The sequence below is a fragment of the Phytophthora ramorum genome, assembly GCF_020800215.1.
Source record: "Phytophthora ramorum isolate Pr-102 chromosome Unknown Phyram_PR-102_s0021, whole genome shotgun sequence".
Lineage (NCBI taxonomy): Eukaryota > Oomycota > Peronosporomycetes > Peronosporales > Peronosporaceae > Phytophthora > Phytophthora ramorum.
The window spans coordinates 399,633-424,226 of record NW_027150667.1 but is presented as its reverse complement, the minus strand read 5'-3'; the positions used below and the strand labels follow the sequence as shown (position 1 = coordinate 424,226).

Genomic DNA, 24,594 nt, shown 5'->3' with positions numbered 1-24,594 from the left:
CCTCCCACTGCGTGCCGCTCGATGTGCGCCATCGGGGCTAGAGAGCTGTCGCGCTTGAAGCCGACGCGTGGTGCTCGCCTGCACTAGAGAGGCGAGATATAGGTATCGCCCGCTGTATGCACCGTTAGATACCTTTGCTGCTCCATTGCCGTGGTAAGTTACATCGGCACAATTCAGGCTCCGTCGAGAAGTTCATGATGCTCGACGGGCGCAGTTCCGTGGGGCTGCAACGAGCTGTAGATAAACTTACGTTACTTGCTCGTCGGACCGACGACGAAGGACGATCGTTGTCACGTCACTTGATTGCCTTCCTGGGCATCCAATAGCTCTTTGGCCAACCATAACGACAAGCGCCAAGACAGTGCTGAGGTTGCCACGACGCCTAAGGCGAAAGTGTGAGGCCTGCGCGAGCTCTCTCTTACATATAAGTAACTCGCTACTTGCGCTGGTTTGTGCGAGTAAGCGTGCCTTGTTGTTCGCTATGTCAGACTTGCTCAAGTGCATCTGCGTCCAGCGTCCTAGGCTTTCGGCTGTCCTCTCACCCCAAAATCGACGCCATCTGAACCCCCGCCTGCCAGGTCGGTAGCCAGGCTCGAGAGGGCCGGAACGCATCGGCCACTATCCAATTTGCTTCAAGTCTCCAGTACCCGAAGCAGTCATGGCCATCGAAGAGGAAAGCCAACTCGACCTCACCCCGACGTTCGGGCTCAATGCGCTGGCCGCGTTGGCCACCGTACTCGGTGGTTGTGTCATCTTCAGCAACAAGCTGCTCCACCTGGCCAGCCCCATGTTCATGGCCGTGCTGTTGAGTGTCTCCGGCGGCATCACAATCTTCCAGGCGCTTGTGGTGCTGTTCGCAAACTCGTTCAAGGAGTTCACGGACGCATTCGCCCTCAACGACAGTGCGAGCGGCTCGACAGACGAAGACAACGACCAGGGTAACGCGTGGTTGGCGGCTACGGGGTGCTTCGGAGGAGGCATCCTCGTCAGCTACCTCGTCGACTTCATCGTGCAGAAGCTCACCCCGGGCCAGAACATGAACGGCACTGCACGGATGCAGCCTGACCGACTCTCGTTTGAAGAGGGGCCTCTCGACGTCAAGCCACCCGTGGAGCTCATCCAGAACCAAGGCAGTGACGTGTTCATCAAGATGGACGAGGCGGCCAAGGAGAAGCTCCAGCGCATGGGCATCCTCAGTGCTATCGCGGTGGGCATCCACAACATCCCCGAAGGAATCGCCACTTTCGTGGCTTCATCGGAGCATGCTTGGATCGGCCTCTCGCTCGCCATCGGAGTCGCACTCCACAACCTCGCAGAGGGTATCGCCGTCGCGGCGCCGATCTACTTCGCGACCGGCAGTACGTGCCGCGGTTTGCTCTGGTGCTTCTTGTCCGCCGTGGCGCAGCATATCGGTGGCCTCATCGCGTTCTTGTCGCTGGGCATGAACGCTGACAACCAAACGCAAGGCGTGCTGTACGGCCTGTGCGCTGGCATGCTGTCGGGCATCGCTATGAAGGAGATCATCCCGACCGCGTACATGTACGCCAACGGCCGGATGCACCTCGTGTCGGCCGGAACGCTGGGCGGCATGTTCCTTATGTCTGCGGGCCTCATCTTCTTCAAGTACATTGGCGTGTAAGCTCCTCCAAGCGTAGAGGGCGTGGATTTCTAGTAAACGGTTAGCGTAGCGAGCTCATGTAATGCAATCTAAAGTGAAAATGTCATGCGTTTGGTGTCTTGGCTCGTTCAGTTCGCCACAATATGCAAAGTCATGCCCATGAGCTCGAGATCGAGATCGTCGTGTTGTGTCTTTGTTTGCCAGACTCTGTTTGGTTTCAGCGAGCGCGTGTCAACTTGACTGCGTCGCCCGCCATGCGGACCCTGCGCCTAATACTTGTTTCTCCTTAGGAAATCTGGTTCATGCCTCTCTCTGGGCCTTGATCGCCTAAGACTACGAACTGCATGTCCTCACTCGATGCGGTGATGGCGAACTGACCACCGACTGGCAAATGGCCGATCCGGCATCACTAGTCGAGTCCCATTCTCCATTCTCCAACTTGCCGACCCAAGTACCAACCCAAGGAGACCATGGCCATCGAAGAAGAGGCCCAGTTGAACCTGTTCACAACCTTCGGCGTCAACGGAGCCGCCGCGTTGATGACTTTGGTCGGTGGGATGGTGGTTTTCAGCAGCAAATTGTTGCGCGCGGCCAATCCGTTGGCGCTGGCATTGGCTCTCGGTACTTCCGGTGGCGTGACGCTTTTCATCGCTCTGGTGCCGCTGTTCTCGAACTCCATCTCGGAGTTCACGGATGCTTTTACGCCGGCCGATGACTCCGGCTCCGTTGACGAGGACACCACCACGGGCGACGCGTGGTTGGCGACGACAGGTGCCTTTGGCGGAGGCATCCTCATCAGCTACCTCATCGATTTCGTAGTACAGCAGCTAACCCCCGGCCAGAACCCCAATGGAACTGCTCGCACTCAAGAGGTGACACGGGACTCATTCGACTCGTCCAGTGGGAAAGTGGACATCCGACCTCCCGTAGAGTTCATCGACGACCCAGGACTCGACGTCTTCATCCGGATGGACGAGTCGGCGAAGGAGAAGCTTCAAGCTATGGGTGTGTTGAGCGCCATCGCTGTGGCCATTCACAACATCCCAGAGGGCATGGCCACGTTCGTGGCTTCCTCCGAGCAAGTGTACATCGGTTTGTCGCTAGCAATTGGTGTCGGGCTGCACAACATCGCGGAAGGTGTCGCCGTGGCAGCCCCCATCTATTTCGCAACGGGAAGCCGGTGCAAGGCGCTGATGTGGTGCTTCTGGTCGGCCATCGCCCAGCAGTTTGGAGGGGTCATCGCCTACGTTAGCCTTGGGATGGATGCTGACGACCTCACTCAAGCTATTCTGTACGGACTTTCGTCGGGAATGATAGTCGGGATTGCGGTGAAAGAGCTCATTCCTACCGCCTACCTGTATGCAAATGGACGCATGCATCTCGTGTCGGCAGGAGCTCTCTTCGGGACGTTCTTCATGGCGTCGTGCCTGATCTTCTTCAAATTCATCGGAGTGTAGCACCAAGTGTTGTTTGTTTAGTGTTGTGAGGGAATAAATTGTAGTTTGCCAGCCATTAGGCGAAGACGACTAGATGTTTCCAGTGCCAAAACCATGCTAGTTGCATTCATATCAAGACACCAGCAGACTTCTCTAAAACACTGCAGACTGAACGTGTTTGCCCTTGTTGGGGAGAGTGGCTCCAGGTACAGCGTCGTAGGGAGAGAAGTATTGCTGAGCAGTATTGCCATTCCCCGTTGTTGCTGTCTGCGCTTCTTGTGCCTCCTTGGTGAATTTGAAAGCCGTTCGCGTTGGAGGCGGCGATGGAGGGCGGAACACCTTTGACTGCTGGTGGTCTTGGTTTGAATTGCCAGGCGTAGTGGGTCGTCTTAGCGTCGGCAGTGACGTTTGTCGTCCGACGGCACTGCTGCTCGATTTGGGACGCTCTTTACCGATAGACTTCACCGGCGAACGCGAAGGCGAGCGCGAGCCAGCGGATCGATTGCTGGTACCACCGCTCAGGACCTTTTCAATTGTCTTTGACGCTTGGTGCCATTTCTTGGTGATCTTGACGTTCTCCATCGTGCGCATGATGAGGTCGCGCTGGATCTTGGTCTTGATTGCAAGTTGCTTGCGGCGATTGACTAGCGATTCTTTCTCGTTTAGCATGTGCTGCGTGCGGGCTTCCGTGTCTTGCAGCTTGCGCAGCATCTCCAGTCGCTGGTACTCCTGGATACGCCTCATTCGCTCCACCTTGTCCAGCTTGAGTTGTGCCTGCAACTTTCGGTACTCAGTGCGCAAGGTTCGCTGGGTCTCCTGGGTCTTCTGCACCTGCTGCACATTGCGATCGATTTCACGTTGACGCTGCAGCAGCTCTTCCTTCTTCCTTGCTTCCTCGCGCCGGGCCTCTTCCAACACAAGCTGCCGCTTCTTTTCGAGAGCTATTTGCTGTTGCGCCTGCAGCTCCCGAGAACGTCTGTCTTCGTCCTCGTGGGCACGACGCAAAGCTTCACTAGAAGCCTGCTTACGCTGGATTTCTCGTTTGCGAGATGCCTCCAGCTTCTTAGATGCCCGCAAGTTGCGATGAATCCGTTGGGTGACCTCGCGGCGGCGTGCATCCATGGCTAAAGCACGCTCAGCTCGCTGCTGCTCGACCATTTCTTCACGCGCGCGCTCTGCTAGATCTAGCTCTCGTAATCGAGCCTGAATCTCCACCTGCTGAGCATGAAGCAGTGCTTCCGTTTGCGCTCGATGCTCTTCGGCCTTAATCTTGCGCTCTTCATCGCGTTCTCGTGCCTCAATTCGGCGTAATTTGTCTTGCCGGGCTTTCTCTTCTGCTAATGCGCGATCTCGAGCAGCTAGTTGTCCGGCTAGCTCTTTGCGTCGCTCTTCCTCGGCATCTAGCTGCGCCTTCTTCTTAATCTCTCTTTCACGCTTTTCAGCTGCCAGTTCTTGAGCATAGCGCATCCGAGAGCGCTCCATGGCCTCGTGCTGCCGCTTTTCGCGCTCCATCTTCTCGGCCGCGTCCTGTTGGATCTGATTCATTTTCATCTCGAATTCTAGCATTTGCTCAAGCTCGCGCTCTTGCCGCTGGCGTACCTTCTCCAGACGCTGTCGCTCGATATCTAGCAAAGCCGAAGAGCCCTTCATTCCAGGCGAACTAGATGCTCCCGAAGACATCGAAGGCGGGCCATTCGCAGTCGGACGCGATGGTGATTTTGCCGTGCGTTTGGATCGCGCAACACCTAGGCGAGGTGGAGCGGAATTTCCGGCTACACGGTCTTCGGCATCCAGCAGCTTGCGCTTCTCGACTCGTAGTGATTGCATTTCCTCGTGTCGCCGGAGCGAGTAGGCCTCATGACGCATGCGCTGTACAGCTGCAGAAATATCGGGATCGTAAAAGGAATCCAGGTCTCGGATCTTCAGCGTTTCAGGATTCACACCACAGCGAAGACAAGCTTCAGCCGAGCGCGGTGAGAGCACGATGCGTTCTGGTGGTGGGTTGAGCCCTGACGATCGAGCATTACTGAGCGTAGCAAAAACTTCCTCAATGGTCTGTGCTCGAGGCCCTCGTCGCTTGCGAACCTTAGTTTTCTTCTTGAGCTCTTCTTCCTGTTGTTGTGTCTGCCTCACGCTGCTTTCAGCCACGATGTTTTCAAGATCCAGGTGCATTCCACTACCCGAGACCACAGATTGGTTAGTGCCATTTCCACCTTCACTTTTCGCCTTAACGGCACTCGGTGAAGCCATAGCCGTCCTTGAATTGTACAAATCTGCTCTCCAACACTCGAAAGTCTCGGGCAGGGCGAAATTCTACCTCAAGAGGTTCTCGAGACTTCCAGCAGCGACAAACTGCTTGCTACTTTGCTATCATCAATCTTGTCTGCCCCACGGTCCTCTTTTTATAGGCTGGACGGGCAATGGTCAGTGGATGAACACGCTCTAAGCGGTGGAAAATAGCTCTCTGCATACTTGTCTGCATTGGCTAACAAATATAGTTCATACCTCTGCACGAGTCTGCGCTCTTATCCGTATCTTCACGTCAGAACGATGGTACACGAGCGACTCGCTGGTCCTTTTGGAAATATGGTACTGCTCGCACCACGCGACCCACAGCTTGTGCGCTTCCTTCGCGTAATACCAGCGGCAAATCCGGACGAATGTACTCAGGCCAGTACATGAACTCGAATCGGCAGAGCGTTGTGGCGGGAGGAAGTGCTGGCGTGGTTGGGACGCTCGCCACTGAGCTCTTGGGGTCTCCTAATCGCACGAGCTTCGCCATTTGTCGTACTCGGCCCGTGTGAATCACCGCCTGGAAATTCTCTCGGAACGTACGAGCATCGGGCAAGAAGTGCATCTCGGCATCAAACTGACGTGTGGCCGTCGGTTGAACGCTCGGGTGAACGAGCATGGTGCCTTTCCTGACGCGGTGGGCTGGCTGAGGAGCAGAGAGGAAGCGTATGAGCACAGCGCCAGTCTCTCCAGCGCTCAAACTTTGCGCAGCCTTATGCTGTACTTCGATGCTTTCCACTGCTACATCACAAAACTGGCCTAGGGCGTCCGGCCCAAGCAGCATACCCTCGCCCACGCAGAACGTTCCTGCCTGCACAAGCCCTGTCACAACGGTGCCAGCGTCCTCGATATCGTAGGCTTGGTTGATTTGGAACTCTGCTGGCGTCTTCGCCTTGGCCGCCCACACGCGCTTCGGTTCAAGCACGGCTAAATACCCTTGCAACACGTCCAGACCACCGCCGTCCACATTTGATACCTGGAACACCGGCACCGTTGAAGCTGTTAAAAGCTGAAACAGATTGTGTTTTTCTCCGGTGTACGAATCTGTGCTGGTCGGCGCCAACATGGCTCGTTGGCAAGGACAAAACGCCTTCAGCAGATCAGCAACCTCAACGAGCGATTGCTGTATTCGCTCCTCCGTCGCGCGATCCGTCTTCGTGAGCACAACAAAGATAGCCACCTCTAGCGCGGTGGCGATCTTGATGTGTTCACGCGTCATGTCTTGCACACCCTTCTCTGCATCTATCACCAGCATCGCGTAGTCCGGGAACTGACCAGCCAGCCCTGACGCCGTGCTCTTGAGGTACTTCTTGTGTCCTGCCAGGTCGCTCAACGTAATGAAACTCTCTTCCCTTCGCGGGTTCTGCCCCTCTTTTTCGTCCTCATCGCTGTCTCCAAAGTCGCAGGTGGCCAGCTCGTCCGTGCAACGGAAGTGGCCGTCCGCAGCCACAGCGATCGTGTGCTCGCTGACGCTGGACGTGCACCCGTTCTCCAGCTCGTGACGGTGGCGACACACCTGCATCCTGGCCAGCCCAGCGCCGTCGTCCAGACAGCCGCGCGTGAGCACCCCCACCAGCGTTGACTTGCCGCTCTCAAAGTCCCCGATCACCGACACTGAAAAGTCACAACAACAAGCAAACTTCAGTAAAAAAAAATGAAAACAAACGCAAGAGCATCAACCCACCACGGAGCCTCTTGGTGGCATTGTGCTCTAGCACCCGCGTGACCTGGACCCGCACCGCCCTGTGGTTATCATCACGGCCGGCTCGGAACCTCGACAGCGACATCTCCGCACTTACGACGCGGCACATCCTAGCAAACAAATACATGGCTACATTGTCAACTTCAACTTCAAATAGTACTTCAAAGTTTACATACTATAGTATTTTGTCTAAAAGTACTAACCTGGCCAGCGAGCCTAGCGAACGCAGCATGGCGTCCTCCGAGAGCCCTAGCAGCTCCCCATTGTCCCGCACGCCTAGCTCGTAGAAGGCTGTTCCGCCGCCTTCGTTCAGGCGCCAGTGCATCTGCGTCGTCAGCTGACGCAGGCGGTCGGGCGCCGGCTCCAACAGCTGCTGCTTGTACTCGACGTTGCCCTCCTCCACCTCCTCGGGCAGCCACTCAGCCGTGTCATGATCGGCAGCGCGGGCGAACTCGGCGTGTACGAGGCGCAGCAGATCTGCCAAGCCAACGTCTGCCATATTGGAGACTGACGCAGTCGTTCGATGCGTTGTGAATCCCTGTCAAAGTTAAAGTGAAACGATAAAGTTATATTTGGAAGGGTATATTTTATAAAAGGAACATAGCTTAAGTTTTGTACTGGTATGTTAAATATGATAGGATATTGATATCGGTGAATATGTGGTTTTGAGGGTTAACCAATGAAATCGCTGCATCGAGAGATGGGTACAAACTGCAGCTTCCTTGCACCGCAGCGAATATTCTTGTGTCTGTGAGGTGAAGACAATCTTGGCCTGAGTGGAATTGAGACTTCACCCGATGTGAGTGAAGCTCCGTTGCAGGCGTGGTTTCATATCCGACGGCGCTTCAGAATGACGACGACGCTAATGTTAGACGGAAGTGAATGGATTCGTATTCATGAGTGAATGGGGAATGAATTGTCTTACTCTCAATACACATGATGAAAGGGATGCAGATCTTGACGGTGTAGGATCCTCATTTTCCTTGGCCCTCAGTTTACTTGGTGCAGCGCGAATCCGAGCCGCTGGTCTTGCACGTCTCGCCGGTGGGGCAGTGGTCGTACTTCCAGTTGTTCGCGCCCGACTGACCGCACAAGGAACCAGAGGTGAGCGTCGCGGGCAGGCACTGCGAGTAGTTGTTGGATATCTTGATGCAGGAGCTGCTTGTCGTCTTGCACTGCGTGTTTAGCTTGCTGCAGTCTTCCCAGTCTAGCACGTACGTGATGCCAGTCGGGGGAATCGTAGTCGTGATCGGAGCAGTTGACACGGACTTGCAGTGGAAATCGGTGCCTGTGGCTTGACACGTCTCGCCGGTGCGGCAGTGACCGTCGTATTTCCACACGTTCGGGCCGAAATTCTGGCCGCACAGACCGCCACTGGGGAGAATGGCAGGAGTGCACTGCGAGTAGTAGTCGGAGTGCTTCACGCATGTACTACCCGATGTCTTGCACACGGTGCCTGCCTTGGTACAGTCTTCCCAGTCTTCTGCCGGCAGTGTCGTCGCTTGAACGGTGGAGATTGCAGTGAGAACAATGGCGGCGAGCACGTAGATCTGCATTTTAGCCTGAGAGTGAAGTATAGCTGTAGTTTGGTTTGTTGTTGAGCTGTTGAAGCTATGGAGCAAATTGAAAGTGAGCTTTGCACAGCATGCATAGTTCACTTCGTGTGTTTCGTGCTTTGGCAACTCTAAACGGTCTGTCCGGTGATGGAGTGCATTGGCATAACGGACGCGGTGTTGATCCTGTGCTCGAGTTGCTGCGATTGTGCGCCATTGATCTCTTCTAACAGAAACAAAAAATCAATGCAGTGCGTTACATGCGACCATACGCTGTTGCTTGGTAGCTTATAGGAGTTTTGGCAGCGTTCATTGCTGTCCTACCAGCAGCGAAACTAACAACGGTATCCGGTAGAACTTGCTTTCTGATCGGGAGAACAAATAAAGCGAGGTACGAGAAAGCCAAGGTCGAGAAGCGTTGTCCCAGGTGTCATGGCGAACTGCTCGACTCGACACTGTTCTCGTCTTGGTCTTTCCGGTGTTAAAATTTTCAGTAGAGAAAATTAACCTCACCAACGCATCGTGGTCGAATGGACAAGTACATGGGATCGTGCCGCTGCCTCGTGCGGACTGAGCACGTGATAGTGCGGCTGTGGCGCCACAAGTCATTTTTGCAGTGGTGATCGCCGAAAGCGGGGCTTCCTCGCCGTCATCGCCATTATTGCCATCACCACACACGTTTCGAAGTGAATCTATGTTCTAAGACAACGTCAAGCACTGCCAGGAAAGCACAGTGAGCAGCTATGAAGACTACAGCGAATCGGATGATTGCAGTTAGTGTGACTCGGCGAGAGTGAAAGCAGCGACCTCATTGAAGGCATCAACGGCACGAGCTACATCGACTCTGGCAGCGAGTGCGGTGTACTTGGACGACTACGCGCAGTGCAATGATGCCCTCTGGCAGCCACATCGCGGCACCAATACGACCGCTGCCCCAGCGGCGAGATGTGCGAGGCCAACAGCTCGGACTTCCGCTGTACGGCGTATCTTCACCAACTAACGTCATTTCTTGTCGTTGTTGCCTTTCGTGAGCGAATGCACCCAGTGCAGCTGCTTGAGCTTGAAAATCGACGCTTGCTGAAACGCGGTTCAGACTGAACCCGTTCGAGTAAAAGATATTTGAACCCATGGCAAACGTGTTGGACGAGATATGGGTGGCCACTTCAACATGATTTTCATCGGCGGAATCCCTTCGGACAGCAAAAATGCGTTGCGAGCTTCTCTCAGTTTGCAATTTGCGCCCTCACGCTCAAGTGCAAGTCCAAACCTCACTCCAAGACCAAGATGAAGCTCTTCGCCTTCATCGCCGCTGCGGTCGCCGCGCTCTCAGCCGTTGAAGCGACTGAGGAAGCCTCCATCCACCTGCGCATCCACGAGAAGGGCGGAGCGTGCACCATCACCAACGAATCCCAGTGCAACGGGCAAAACTGGACGGGCAGTACTTGCTGCGCCGACTCCAACTACGAGTGCCGCTGGTCGGACGACGGTCAGAACGTGCAGCGCTGCCAGAAGAAGAACTCGGGCAACACTGGGAATACCGGAAACACGGGTAACACCGGAAACACCGGAAACACCGGAAACACCGGTGGAGGTGGCACTGTCGGTGACTGGGGAGCCTGCACGGGTGGCCTCAAGTGCAAGAACGCCGACAGTGTCTGTGTCAAGTACTCCAACTACTACTCGCAGTGCAAGCCCAAGACGCTGCCTGCGGGTGAGTTGTGTGGCCAGAATGACGGCACGAACGTGTGGAAGTACGACAAGTGTCCAAGCAACCAGAAGTGTGTTGCTCTGGGCTCGGACTTCCGCTGCACCAACAAGAAGCACCGCCACCACCACAAGGACCATAAGAAGCAGCCAGAGAAGGAGCAAAAGAAGCAGCACCACAAGGACCATAAGAAGCAGCAAAAGAAGCAGCACAAGAAGAGCGTGCGTAAGGACGCATCGTGCACGATCACGAACGAGTCTCAGTGTGACGGCCAGAACTGGTCGGGCAGCACTTGCTGTGCTGATTCCAGCTACGAGTGCCGCTGGTCCGATGATGGCCAGAACGTCAAGCGCTGCCAGAAGATCGCTGGAGGAGGTTATACAGACTCGGGTGACTACAGCTATGGGGACGACTACAGCTACGTGGATGACTACAGCTATGGGGACGACTACAGCTATGGGGACGACATTGAGTACACAAGCTACGTGGATGACTATGGCGACTGCACTAGGGACGATGTCGGCTGCTCGAACCCAACCAGTTGGTGCGTTTATCACTCAGTCTCGTACGCCCAGTGCAAACCCGACACGCTGCCGCCAGGAGAGCTGTGCGGCCAGGATGACGGCACCAATGTGTGGTACTACCCGTACTGCACGAGCGGCGAGACGTGCGAGCCGAACGGCACAGATTACCGCTGCACCAAGGCGAAGAAGCGCCGCCACCACCACCACCGCCACCACCACCACCGCGCGTAAGCGTGAGGTAGCAGTCGCTGCTAGCGAAGGGCGAGTCATGGTTTGCATCTCTCTTTCACTGTGTGTGAGCTGGGCGTTGGCAACGGGTTGCTAGCGCACCGTTATGAACAGAATCAATGTAGCGTTCCATTGCGAAGAGAGCAGTCTTCACCTTTCACCATTGCACTCCACCAAACCTACTCTGTCTAAAAAATACCATCCATCCATGACAATTTGCTCGTGAGTGAGCGCAACACTTCCAGCGTGCAAATGCACGAGGGCTGCCTTGGCATAGTGCCTGGTGTCCTTCACACACGATGACGACAGATCGCAGTAAATGGGCCTGATCTATCCGACGCTGGCAAGACCATTGATACTAGAGCAGTTAATTCCCAGACGTCGCTCGCGAACCCATCGACAGCTCTTCCAGGGCCAATCGCACCTTCATCCATGGTATCCTGCAAGGACAAAACCCACGCCAAGAGACACTCAAAACCAACCTGGAAGAGCTTTCATTCCTCCGTGCTCACTCCACATTCTACACTTTCAAGCTCAAGCCGAATCCAAGCCCCACTCCAAGACCAAGATGAAGCTCTTCGCCTTCATCGCCGCTGCGGTCGCCGCGCTCTCAGCCGTTGAAGCGACTGAGGAAGCCTCCATCCACCTGCGCATCCACGAGAAGGGCGGAGCGTGCACCATCACCAACGAATCCCAGTGCAACGGGCAAAACTGGACGGGCAGTACTTGCTGCGCCGACTCCAACTACGAGTGCCGCTGGTCGGACGACGGTCAGAACGTGCAGCGCTGCCAGAAGAAGAACTCGGGCAACACTGGGAATACCGGAAACACGGGTAACACCGGAAACACCGGAAACACCGGAAACACCGGTGGAGGTGGCACTGTCGGTGACTGGGGAGCTTGCACGGGTGGCCTCAAGTGCAAGAACGCCGACAGTGTCTGTGTCAAGTACTCCAACTACTACTCGCAGTGCAAGCCCAAGACGCTGCCTGCGGGTGAGTTGTGTGGCCAGAATGACGGCACGAACGTGTGGAAGTACGACAAGTGTCCAAGCAACCAGAAGTGTGTTGCTCTGGGCTCGGACTTCCGCTGCACCAACAAGAAGCACCGCCACCACCACAAGGACCATAAGAAGCAGCCAGAGAAGGAGCAAAAGAAGCAGCACCACAAGGACCATAAGAAGCAGCAAAAGAAGCAGCACAAGAAGAGCGTGCGTAAGGACGCATCGTGCACGATCACGAACGAGTCTCAGTGTGACGGCCAGAACTGGTCGGGCAGCACTTGCTGTGCTGATTCCAGCTACGAGTGCCGCTGGTCCGATGATGGCCAGAACGTCAAGCGCTGCCAGAAGATCGCTGGAGGAGGTTATACAGACTCGGGTGACTACAGCTATGGGGACGACTACAGCTACGTGGGCGAGATTGAGTACACAAGCTACGTGGACGACTATGGTGACTGCACCAGTATCGACGTTGGCTGCTCGAACCCAACCAGTTGGTGCATTTCTCACTCGGACTCGTACGCCCAGTGCAAACCCGACACGCTGCCGCCAGGAGAGCTGTGCGGCCAGGACGACGGCACCAACGTGTGGTACTACCCGTACTGCACGAGCGGCGAGACGTGCGAGTCGAACGGCACGGATTACCGCTGCACCAAGGCGAAGAAGCGCCACCACAACCACCACCACCGCCACCACCGCGTGTAAGCAGCGACAAGGAAGTTACCATGCCGATGCGTCTTCAGCTCACTTCTTCATTTAGTGGGCATCACTTTCTCAATCTAAGCTTACGTGTTACTTGGGCACCGTGGGATAAGAAAAATAATCGATGTATTCCATAAAACTGTTTGTGTAGTCGGTACTCGCCTAACATGCCCCCTAATCTTCAAGCCTTGAATCAAGGTGCCCACTTTGGAGTATCTATGATGATATCCTATGTTGCACTAGACTAGACATGCATGATACAACCCATGCGTGCATCAACTTGGTGCAAGTCACGTTGGACTCAGCCAGCTGTCGGAAATATAGTGTGAAAGCTGAGATCCTAAAACTCAGGTTTACCAAGGAAACGTGGAATCCAATGGATCCCATCGGCGGCAAGCAGTCGCCCCAGGATCCTCACTTTCCGATTTACTTCACCGGCCTCAAAGCTCCAACCCCCTGCCCAAGTTCCCAAGCAAGATGAAGATCTTCGTGCTCGCCGCTACCGCCATTGCAGCGCTTTCGACTGTCAACGCTGCCAAGCAGTCGTCCATCCACCTCCGCATCCACGAGAAGGGTGGGTCGTGCACCATCACCAACGAATCCCAGTGCAACGGGCAAAACTGGACGGGCAGTACTTGCTGCGCCGACTCCAACTACGAGTGCCGCTGGTCGGACGACGGTCAGAACGTGCAGCGCTGCCAGAAGAAGAAGAACTCGGGCAACACCGGAAACACGGGCAACACCGGAAACACGGGCAACACCGGTGGCTCGTGCACCATCACGAACGAGTCCCAATGCAATGGACAAAACTGGACGGGCAGTACGTGCTGCGCTGATTCCAGTTATGAGTGCCGCTGGTCGGACGACGGACAGAACGTGCAGCGATGCCAGAAGAAGTGGGGCAAGCACCACCACAAGGCTGCAGAAGAGGACACTGACGAGGACTCTCTCGACGATCTTGGCCTTGGCGACATTGCTGAGTCTCTCGGCCTTGACCCCAGCGACTACGACAGCTTCAGCGACTTCGACGACTGGAGCGACTACTTCGGCGACGACAGCAGCGCTGACGACGATGAAGACAGCAGTGAGGAAGACAACGAGAAACACCACCACCACCACCACCACCACCACAAGGAGCTGCAGAAGGGTGGAGGGTGCACTATCACCAACGAGTCGCAATGCGACGGACAGAACTGGACGGGCAGCAGGTGCTGCGCCGACTCCAGCTACGAGTGCCGCTGGTCGGACGACGGCCAGAACGTCAAGCGCTGCCAGAAGAAGAAATGGTAAGACGGCGACCCGTCCAAACTGCCAGCACCTGCGACGACCGCTTGTGTATCTCTCTAGCTTCACTGTAACGAGGACGCCAACGTGTCCTCATGAATATGAACTGCATGCGTGCCTTCCATTCACTCTTTACACAGACTTCAACGACCATCATTCTCAACAACCAACATTTCTATATCATATGTAGGCCACACCAAATGTTATTTCGGGTTTCCGCCACCACCCAGTATTCAATTCAACCCACCATGTCGACGCGGGCCTCACCGGAGTTGCTGGGCTCGCTGCAGCATGCACCCGAGCGCATCCGCAACATCTGCATCTTGGCGCACGTGGACCACGGCAAGACGACGCTCAGCGACAGCCTCGTGTCGGCTAACGGCATCATCTCGGAGCGGCTCGCCGGAAAGGTACCAACGTTTGACAATTATTTGAATTCCTGACAGGTTACACCGAGTTTACACTAATGTATCCATGCTCGATAAAACGGTAATTATGTTCAGGTACGGTACCTGGACAACACGGAGGAGGAGCAGGTCCGCGGCATCACTATGAAATCCAGCGCCATTTCGCTGGTCTACCAGCCCGAGCCTGTGGCCGACAAGGAGCCTGAAGCGCCGTACCTGATCAACCTAGTGGACTCTCCTGGCCACGTAGACTTCTCCTTTGACGTGTCCACCGCAGTGAGACTCTGCGACGGAGCCCTGGTGCTCATCGACGCAGTGGAGGGAGTATGTGCACAGACCCACGCTGTGATCCGCCAGGCCTGGAAGGAAGGCATCCGCCCGTGCCTCGTGATAAACAAGATGGACAGGCTCATTTTCGAGCTGCAGTTCTCGCCCATGGAGGCGTCTCAGAGGCTCAACCGGATTTTAGAACAGGCCAATGCCGTGCTGAGCTCCATGATCCGGATGGACGTGCTGGAGAAATACGACCAGGAGACGGAGGAGCCAAAGCAGCCCGAAACTGGAGATAACAAGCAGACAGATGGAGACGAAGTGAGCGCCGACAAGATTGAGTTTACGCTGGATGACGAAGTCATCTCGAAGGAGACGGAGCAGATGGAAAATGAAATGCTCTTCTCACCATCGAACGGCAATGTGATTTTTGCGAGCGCGACGGATGGATGGGCGTTTGGTATCGGGTATTTTGCCGCCCTTTACGCCAAGAAGTTGGACGTCCCTCCTCGTGTGATGCGTCAGGCGCTATGGGGAGAGTACTACTACAATGCCAAGACGAAGAAGATCGTGACGAAGCCGCCGACCTCGAACAGCCAGACGATGTTTTGCTCGTTTATTCTCGACCTGATTTGGGCGACCTACACGGCTATGGCGAATCCTGTCTCATCAGACGCGGACATGGAAACACTCCGCAAACTGACGCGGCAGCTTCGCGTTGCGAAGTTGGTCACTGATCGGGATCTGAAGCAGACTGACCGGAAGAACGCAACGCAAGTGGTCATGCGGAAATGGCTACCTCTATCTACAGCAGTGCTGCGAATGGTGACTCGCGTGCTACCTAGTCCTGTGACGGCGCAAGTCAAGCGTGCTGAGAAGTTGTGCACGATTTCTCCGGAACAGCTTGCACGATCACCTCAGCACGCCCAGGTTTTCCGTTCGCTGCAATCGTGTCAGACCTCAGAGGAGGCCCCGCTTGTCATCTACATTTGTAAGGTGATTTCGGTCGAGGCGAACGTATTGTCTGACTATCACCAAGCTGGGCTTGCTTCGACGGACGAAGTCTATGTTGGCGTGGGCCGTGTCTACTCGGGTGTTCTTACGGCTGGCCAGCCTGTGTATGTGCTGGATCCGAAGTTCCAAGGTGTTCCTGGCGATGTTGACTTCGACACGATTGATCCTACCACTGTAAAACATGTTGCACGTATTGACAGCGGCCTGATCAAGACGTATATGATGATGGGACGAGACTTGCACAAGCTTGACCGAGTCCCTGCCGGAAACATTGTGGGAATTGTGGGTCTACAGGAGCATGTTTTGAAGACGGCCACGCTGTCGTCCACTTTGGCTTGTCCTTCACTGACGAAAATGCCATACCAAGCAAAGCCCATTGTCCGTGTTGCTGTGGAACCGGAAGACCCGCGTAACTTTGGCGCGTTGGAGGCTGGTCTACAGCGGCTGTATCGGTCTGACCCGACCGTTGAAGTCCATGTGCAAGAGACTGGAGAGCACGTCATTGTGGCACTCGGAGAGCTTCATCTGGAACGATGCATTAAGGATTTAAAGGAACGCTTCGCCAAGGTTGCGGTGCAAGTCTCAGAGCCGTTGGTTGGGTTCCGAGAAAGCATTGTTGACGGAACAATCTCTTCGTTCCAGGAGAATATCGTGTTCAAAGAGTTTCTCAGTGCAGACACAAGCAAGGATGATACACCTGACAAGGAATATGACGCACATTCAGCACAAGATCCGAAGCTAGCGTTGGGAATGGCACCAGATGGCACTCTGACCCTGAAGCTCCGAGCGCTCCCGCTGCCTCTTGAGACGGCAAAGCTCTTGGAAGAGAGTGCTGCTCTTCTGAAGCGCATTGCTCTCAGCAAGAAGACAGCTAATGAGACAGACGACAATGAACCAATTGTGGAGGTGGTAGCTGCAGCTGGAGATGTTTCAACATTCAAGACGGCGTTGGAGAAGTCGCTTCAAGCGAGTGAAAACAGCTTCCTAAAGTCACTGCCGTTGGATCAGATATGGAGCTGTGGTCCTCGACGAGTTGGTCCGAACATGCTGATTAACAATATCCCGGGCTACCACACAACTGGCAGTCTGCTCGCGTCAAACTTGACAGAAGCGTCCGAACCTATCTCCGAGAAATCTGAACAAATTAAGAAGTTGGAGAACAGCATAGTGACAGGTTTTCAGATGGCGTCGTCGGCTGGACCTTTGTGCGACGAACCTGTTTGGGGAGTCGCCATTGTCATAGAGGATGTCGTTTTCCACGAAAAGGGAATCGACGAAAACAAGTCTGGGGAAGAAAAGGCCGAGGCAAGCAAATATGGCCCTCTTAGCGGTCAGGTGATTTCAATCATGCGCACTACGTGCCTGATGGCTTTCGTGAAGCAGCCTGTGCGTTTGGTGGAGGCTGTGTACGAGTGTACTGTGCAATGCCAGGCTGAACAGCTCGGCAAACTGTACAGCGTGATCTCAAAGCGACGCGGTGATATCTACTCGGAGGAGTTGTCTGACGGAACAGCTCTCTTCACAGTGAAGGCTCACTTGCCAGTGGTGGAGAGCTTTGGTTTCGCTACAGACCTGTTGATTCAAACGTCAGGTGCTGCTAGCAACCCGCAACTCATCTTTTCTCACTGGAGCATTATTGATATGGACCCGTTCTTCCAGCCCCAGACCGAGGAGGAGCGTGAGGACTTCGGCGAGCGCGTATACGAGCACAATTATGTGAGGCGATACATTGAGGCAGTTCGTAAACGGAAGGGGCTATCCCGTGACGAGAAGGTTGTTGTCCACGCTGAAAAGCAACGTACGCTGAAAAGATAGACACTAGAAGTTTTTGGATGCTACGGCAACCAGAATGCAAATACTATTAGACGGAGAGCAACGAACCACCTCACAATTTGTTTCGATCTGGCAGCTGGAAACGGACGGAGATGGTATTTTTATCGATGGTCAAAGTAGGACGCTATCGCTTTCGCTAGCTGCCTCGCTGTATTTTTGCATGAGGAGCAGCAATCAGCAAGCTCAGGTTAACTTGCTCTCAGCCTCAGGATGGCTCCCATCCGAGTGGCACCTACTCGCGGTGAAGGAAATTATGCGCTTGTCGCTTTGTCGAAATGGGCCTCGCGCCATGCAGAGAGAAATATGCTGAGCTCCAAAAAGGTGCCGACCCCTGCAGCTCTAATTGAAAGAACACACAATCGGCAACTCGCTGCACGTGATAAAGTATTCGAACGGCATCTCCCGTTCTCTTGGCTACGCTTTGTCGTCGGTCTTGTATCTCTTGCGTTGGTGTTCTCGGACGTCCTCCGCTCTGGCGTTGGCGTGTCTAATCTACAAGCGATATACCCTTCACTCCAGCCCGACGAAGTGGTGAGCTTTGGCACGTCGTGGAATTATTCTGTTTTCGCAACCACGAAGGATGAGGCTGCTAACATGACAGCACGAGTATGGAGCTACAAATATGACTCGACATCCATTACCTGGCGCGCATTTGCAAGCTTTCTTGCGGCGGCGGACTTCCCAAAGTGTTTATTGTATCTCTCAGAGTGCCCTGACAATACCTTCAGTGGTGAAGTAGCGTTTACAATGATCGACTCTCTTGTGAATGCTGTGGCAAACGTGAACAGCATACAAAAACAGTCTGCATCACCCAATGCTGGGCCCATAGGACTCAACTTGCGAACAAGCAGTGAGTACATAGATCGACTTCACCAGTTTATATTACCGACATGGTTTATCAACATCAACTGGCGTACGAACCAGGCGTTACACTATCCTCCCGAACTACTAGCAAAGTCCAATGCTCGCACGATATGCTTTCCTGCTGCTGGTAGTCGCATGCGAACCCCACGGTTTTGCCGTGAGCTATGGACAAATTTTGACAAATCTTGTGCTCCTTCGGACAAAGAAGGAAGAGCTGCCGGACTGGTGTATGTCCACACAATGGAGCGTCTTCGTGATGTACAGACCCGCTTTCCGAATCTAACTGTAGATTTGACATTTGTGGAGAGCCAAGAAGACATGAAGGTGTGTCGAGGAGGGCTGGGTTCGCTTGGATTCCGGCGATCGGATGTTAGCTCGATCATTCGTGCTCGGAGATGCACCAGTAATGGAGTGTCAAATCCGTCTCATTCGTGCGAGACGAAATATGTAGATGACTATCGCTATGAAACCGGGCTCCTGATTTCCGATGTCGTGCAGTGGTATCGGGTCGTTGCAGCACTGCGAATTGTGGGGCAGAGCTACTTTTTGCTTCGAGGGCTTGGACTGATGCTCAGTTGTTACTTTGTTCACGGTACTCCGAAGTCACAAAAGAAAATGTCTACCTGGACGCGTTTAAGCAAGGCGCGGCATTTGTTCATGAAAGTCCCAACCCAATGCGTTGTATTTGGCAGCCCCTTTCCAGTGACATGCTACGTGTTTGCTCATCTGCTCGACGCTCCTTTTACATATGACGTGCTTGAAAGCCATTTCTTTTCGCAAGGTGGAGTTTTGGATATTAAATTGGAGTCTTTCGTTTCGTACGCAGTGGTGCAGATGCGTAATGTGTGGATCTATGCGCTGCTATGGCATGCGGTGGTGAGCACGACTACGTCACGTTGGATTAACCGGAGAAACCAATTGAACAGCGGAATTGTTGGCGTTCCCGAATTTTTACTGAGCGCCTTTTCGAGTATTACTTTGGTTGCGCAGTATCGCTCGACATCCATCCGCTCGTCAAAGATTCTCGATATAATGGAGATGGCTGATAATTTGAGCCAAACATGGGTGGCTGCTAAGTATCAACATTCATTTACGCACCGTGGAAGTGGCAGTGTATTGCTTGGAGGGATATTGATCGATCTTAAGCTTCTCATTTGCCTCATTTTCGTCGTGATGGGAGCGTGGGCGGCACACATCCTCTGGGTGAATTATTGTGCTAGCAAACATTCTGAACACAAGTATCAATATACGCACTGGTTCATCCTCGCCCCAACTCCGGTGCCGTACTCGGCAGGAATCCTGTGGCCCACCGTGAGCATGTGTGTTCACTGGACAAGCGATTTTTTCTGCATCCGAGACGAGCACCACCGGCGGCGGCGACAACAACTTCAACAGCAACATCGATCACGGGCACAGAAATCCAAGAACCACGAAGGGCGAGTGATCCCTTTTAGCACCAGCTTCCGCTCAAAGCAGCTTGCTATAGAGCTGCGACCGCAGATGCGTAGGCACAGATACAGTACTCCGTCTGCGCGAATGAGTTCTAACACATTCCGCTACATTCAGCACCAGATGAAGTGCCTCCATGGGCGGTCGGACGATGTCGAGGCGAACGTAGCGTTCATGAACGCCGTGCTCATGAGTGATCCGTTGGCTTATATGCGCACTTGCCTCGGACGAGATCGTTCGACTGAATTAGCTTACTACCAGTCGCTCTTGCGTCCACGCCAGGTCGTGCTTTTGCCTGTGGCAGTTGTGGGAGAGCATAATGAGTACACCAGCGGCCTCAAACTCCTTCAAAAGGTGAATGCATCTGAGCTCTCGTGGCCAGAGCTTGTGCAATGCGGTTGAACTCTCCTGAAGAATGCATACTCATGGGCACCAACAATTTTGCCCATGGACCCCACTTTAAGGAGCCGCTGGCACTTCGGCAACAAGTGCTGCCTCGAGTATTGTTGGGTGCTCCGCAGTAGTCCACCCAGAGCAGCCGGAAGTGCTTAAGACAATTGGGATTACCATGGCTGCTTGGCTTGATAGACCTGGTCACCATAAAAAGGAACAGCTACAACAAAAACTCAAAACTCGTGCCATGAAGCAGCAAGGACGAACGTATCCTCCTTTTGCACTCGACTCACACTTTCAGAAGATTTCAACTGAAGCACGACTACAGCACACTCCACAAACCAAAAGCAACAATATTCCGGCATCTTCTTCGCGCGTGAGTAAAGTATATCCAGCATCAAATTCCTCCACGGAGGGTCGAAGCGACTGGCGCATTTATGAGCGTTGTACTTCTCAGTGACCCACTAGTGCTGGTATTCTCAGACATTCATCGTTCGGGTCTCAGCGTATCAGATTTACAAGCCCTGTACCCCCCCCCCCCCCCCCCCCCCCCCCCCCCGTCCTACAACCAGATGAGGTCGTGAATTCAGGGACGTCATGGAATTATTCCGTTTTCAGGTCTACGAAGACTGAAGCCTACGACTGTAGTACTGTAGTGCGTGTCTGGAGCTATAAGTTCGACACCACGTCTATTTGTTGGCGCGCATTTGGAAGTTACCTCAGCGCGCCAGACTTTCCAAAATGCTTCTCCTACCTTGAGCGATGTCCCAGTGAGTCAGTATGTGGCGATGTGGCGTTTAGGATGATTGATAGTCTCGTAATGTTGTCGCAAAAGTAAACTCAAGGACAACACGCGCTGTGCCAACCCAATCTAGACCCCGGAGCTTGACCCTACGAACGCAAATCGAATTTATCGATAGGCTCCATCAATTCTTGCTGCCATCATGGTTCCCCAACGTCAATTGGCGTACCAATCAAGCGCTGTACTATTCGCCAGAGCTTCTTGTACGGATAAACGCTCGCACAATCTGCTTCCCGACAATTGGGAGTCACGCGAAAACACCGCGCTTTTGCGACCAACTTTGGACCAATTTTAACCGATCGTGTGCCTCCACAGATTCTGAAGGTAGATGTTGTATGTTCACGCCTTAGAACGAGTCCGAAAAATCCAAGCTCAATATCCAGACCTTACTGTGGATCTGACAATACTGGAAAGCTTCGAGGATCTGCAAGTTTGTAGAGGCGGATTATCCGCGTTGGCAATTGGATGGTCTGACGTAAGCACTATCATTCGCGCTCGAAATTGCACTACTCCCGGAGAGTTAAGCTTCTGTGAGACTGTGTACGTTGATGACTATCGTTATGAAACCGGGTCGATGACTACCGACGTTATCCAATGGTATCGAGTTATAGCCGCACTCCGATTAATAGGTCAGAGCTACTTCGTACTCCGAGGAATAGGCTTGATGGCGAGTTGCTACTATGTTTACAACAGTCCACGGGTGAAGTTGCCGCGCATAGCAAAACTGCGAAAGGCTGCGAATCTGTTCAGGAAGGTTCCTGCCCAGTGCGTCGTGTACGGGAGCCCATTCCCAGTAGTATGCTACGCACTTGCACATTTGTCGGATGCTCCTTTCACATACCAAGTACTAGAAAGCAATCTTATCACATCAGATGGAGTTCTCAACATCCAACTTGAGTCCTTCATTTCGTATGCAATCGTCCAGATGCGCAACGTGTGGATTTACACACTTTTTTTATGGCATGGTGCTGTAAGCGCGTCAACATCACGTTGGATGGGCCCCAATCAACTGAACAATGGCATCATTGGGGTGCCTGAATTCCTATTGAGCACGTTTTCGAGCATCACATTGGTCGCACAGTATCGATCAACATCTTTTCGTTCGTCAAAGGTCCTAAACATGATGGAACTTCCCGCAAATATAGGTCGTGCCTGGGACACAGTCAAGTATCGATACGGCTTCGCTCATCGAGGGAGGGGTAACGCGTACCTCGGTGGGGTTATCATCGATTTCAAATTCCTCATTTGTCTCGTTATCGCTCTTGGAATATTTCGGGTGAGCCGCGTGGGTTGGCTGCGGTATTTGGCTCGCGTGCATGGTATTGATAGTAGGAAATACTCGGAATGGGGTTTCCTCTCTCCGACACCGGTGCCATACTCGGCTGGAACCTTGTGGCCCACAGTGAGCATGTGTTCACTGTACTAGCGATTTTTTCTGCATTCACGACAACCAACGACGACACGAGATGAAGCACGAGTGGGGGAGCAGAGACGATCAAGTGGCTCCACTTCCACCTTTTTCGATGCTGCAGAAACGAATAATGCCAAAAGAACGGCTTGGTAAATACGAGAGGAATGCACTATCCGTTCGAATGAGCGCGAGCACATTTCGGTACAACCAGCACCAGATGAAGTGTCTCCATGGACGTTCAGATACCGTGGAGGCGAATGTGGCCTTCATTAACCTTGTTCTTATGAGCGACCCTCTCGTGTATTTAGGTATGGTGATCGAAAGGAACCGCTCGACCGAGTTGGCCTATTACCAGTCGCTGCTGCGTCCACATCAAATCTTACTGCTACCTGTGGTGGTGGTTGGTGACCACAACGAATATTCTTGTGGTTTGAAGCTGCTGAAAAGTGTCTATGCTTCCGAGCTGACATGGCCAGAGCTCGTTCAATGCGGTTGAAGCAGAAAGTGGCTGATACACCTTAAGAGATAATATTGCCGTAATGAATGATCCTAGCAAATAAGCGTCTTGCCTGAGCAAGGCCACCGAATACGATCGTTTCGTTGCGTATCTGTATCAAGGTCGAAGTGGGAGGCAGAAAATAAAGATGCCATATTTATCCGCTACTCCGAAACTCGAAAGGGTGTGAATTGTCGTATTCGCTCTGACGTGAGATCATGAGTCACATTCGCGTAGCACCGACGCGTAGTAAGACCAATCGCGTATTTTTTACGTTGTCCAAGTGGGCCTCGCGATATAAAGAGAAAACTGCGCAAAGTGAAAGGAAACACTCGACTTCGGCTGTCCTGATCGAAAGTACGCAGGCTCGGCAACTAGCATCTCGTGAAAAAGTGTTCGAGCGACAGCTCCCGTTTTCCTGGTTGCGGTCCATTATCGGGATATTTTCTCTTGTATTAGTATTCTCTGATGTCCCTCGCTCTGGCTTGGGCATTTCCAGTATGCGAGCAATATATCCCTCACTCCAGCCAGACGAGATGATGGGGTTTGGTACATCTTGGAATTATTCCGTGTTTGCATCGAGCAAAAGTGACGCCTTCAGTGGCACCAAAACTGCACGGGTATGGAGCTATAAGTATGATTCGACGTCCATTGTGTGGCGCGCATTCGCGAGATTTTTGGCCGTGGAAGACTTTCCTGCCTGTTTCTTTTACTCTAATTTATGCCCAAGCACGACTTTCGGTGGAGATGTAGCCTTTAGGATGATCGACGGTCTCGTAGATGCCGTATCAAATGTGAAAAGCGGTGTGCCAAAGGCCGCACCAGGCAACTCAATACCTTTGCGGCTGACATTGCGCACGGATAGTGAGTATATCGACCGTTTCCACCAATTTTTACTCCCGACGTGGTTTACAAACATAAATTGGCGTACAAACCAAGCGCTCTACTATTCTCCAGAGCTGCTAGCTAGGAAGGATATGCATATCTGCTTTCCTCTCGTCGGCAACGGAGCACAGACGCCAAGATTTTGTCAAGAACTTTGGATCAATTTCGATAGATCTTGCTCTTCCACTGATGTAAAAGGCCGAAGTGTTGGGCTTCTGTACGCACACACGCTAGCGCGTCTCCACGACATACAGACCCGCTTCCCGAATTTGACACTAGATTTGACATTCTTGGAGAGCCAAGAAGATATGCAAGTAGCCCGAGGTGGGCTAGGTTTGCTCGGATCCCGGCGATCAGATATTAGCACGATCATTCGCGCTCGACAGTGCAGAGCGACACATTCTTGTGAGACTTTGTATGTGCAGGATTACCGCTACGAAACTGGATTGATGACCGCAGATCTTATCGAGTGGTATCGGGTAGTGGCGGTGCTGCGAATAATCGGACAGAGCTACTTCATACTTCGTGGAATCGGATTAATGCTAAGCTGCTACTTCGTATATGGTAACAACAAGTCTGTAAAGAAGTTGAAGGCACTGCATCTGTTCATGAAGACGCCGAAGCAGTGTGTCGTGTACGGCAGCCCATTTCCGGTGATGTGCTACGTATTCGCTCACTTACTAGACGCTGCCTTCATGTACGAGATGCTCAAAGGCCGCTTTATCA

At 53.4% G+C, this 24,594-nt stretch overlaps 9 protein-coding genes across 9 annotated transcripts; 6 read left to right on the top strand and 3 right to left on the bottom strand.

The window, feature by feature from the left end:
* Positions 1 to 658: 658 nt before the first annotated feature.
* Positions 659 to 1,639, top strand: KRP23_14460 (Zinc transporter ZupT; the record flags this gene model as incomplete). Its single annotated transcript, XM_067885284.1, has 1 exon — positions 659 to 1,639. The coding sequence occupies one exon, from the start codon at positions 659 to 661 to the stop codon at positions 1,637 to 1,639; it is 981 nt and encodes a 326-aa protein (XP_067737475.1).
* A 449-nt stretch (positions 1,640 to 2,088) lies between these two features.
* Positions 2,089 to 3,075, top strand: KRP23_14459 (Zinc transporter ZupT; the record flags this gene model as incomplete). The annotated part of the gene is made up of 1 exon (XM_067885283.1): positions 2,089 to 3,075. One exon carries the CDS (start codon positions 2,089 to 2,091, stop codon positions 3,073 to 3,075), a length of 987 nt encoding a protein of 328 aa, XP_067737474.1.
* A 132-nt stretch (positions 3,076 to 3,207) lies between these two features.
* KRP23_14458 (Reticulocyte-binding protein 2-like protein a) lies at positions 3,208 to 5,304 on the bottom strand (the record flags this gene model as incomplete). The annotated part of the gene is made up of 1 exon (XM_067885282.1): positions 3,208 to 5,304. One exon carries the CDS (start codon positions 5,302 to 5,304, stop codon positions 3,208 to 3,210), a length of 2,097 nt encoding a protein of 698 aa, XP_067737473.1.
* A 292-nt stretch (positions 5,305 to 5,596) lies between these two features.
* Positions 5,597 to 7,547, bottom strand: KRP23_14457 (GTP-binding protein 2; the record flags this gene model as incomplete). The annotated part of the gene is made up of 3 exons (XM_067885281.1): positions 5,597 to 6,960; positions 7,031 to 7,158; positions 7,252 to 7,547. The coding sequence occupies 3 exons, from the start codon at positions 7,545 to 7,547 to the stop codon at positions 5,597 to 5,599; spliced, it is 1,788 nt and encodes a 595-aa protein (XP_067737472.1).
* Positions 7,548 to 8,043: 496 nt separating this feature from the next.
* KRP23_14456 (uncharacterized protein) lies at positions 8,044 to 8,604 on the bottom strand (the record flags this gene model as incomplete). Its single annotated transcript, XM_067885280.1, has 1 exon — positions 8,044 to 8,604. One exon carries the CDS (start codon positions 8,602 to 8,604, stop codon positions 8,044 to 8,046), a length of 561 nt encoding a protein of 186 aa, XP_067737471.1.
* Positions 8,605 to 9,885: 1,281 nt separating this feature from the next.
* On the top strand, positions 9,886 to 11,061 carry KRP23_14455 (uncharacterized protein; the record flags this gene model as incomplete). Its single annotated transcript, XM_067885279.1, has 1 exon — positions 9,886 to 11,061. One exon carries the CDS (start codon positions 9,886 to 9,888, stop codon positions 11,059 to 11,061), a length of 1,176 nt encoding a protein of 391 aa, XP_067737470.1.
* A 565-nt stretch (positions 11,062 to 11,626) lies between these two features.
* KRP23_14454 (uncharacterized protein) lies at positions 11,627 to 12,763 on the top strand (the record flags this gene model as incomplete). Its single annotated transcript, XM_067885278.1, has 1 exon — positions 11,627 to 12,763. The coding sequence occupies one exon, from the start codon at positions 11,627 to 11,629 to the stop codon at positions 12,761 to 12,763; it is 1,137 nt and encodes a 378-aa protein (XP_067737469.1).
* A 474-nt stretch (positions 12,764 to 13,237) lies between these two features.
* KRP23_14453 (uncharacterized protein) lies at positions 13,238 to 14,050 on the top strand (the record flags this gene model as incomplete). The annotated part of the gene is made up of 1 exon (XM_067885277.1): positions 13,238 to 14,050. One exon carries the CDS (start codon positions 13,238 to 13,240, stop codon positions 14,048 to 14,050), a length of 813 nt encoding a protein of 270 aa, XP_067737468.1.
* A 242-nt stretch (positions 14,051 to 14,292) lies between these two features.
* Positions 14,293 to 17,550, top strand: KRP23_14452 (Ribosome assembly protein 1; the record flags this gene model as incomplete). Its single annotated transcript, XM_067885275.1, has 2 exons — positions 14,293 to 14,454; positions 14,548 to 17,550. The coding sequence occupies 2 exons, from the start codon at positions 14,293 to 14,295 to the stop codon at positions 17,548 to 17,550; spliced, it is 3,165 nt and encodes a 1,054-aa protein (XP_067737467.1).
* Between the last annotated feature and the right edge of the window lie 7,044 nt (positions 17,551 to 24,594).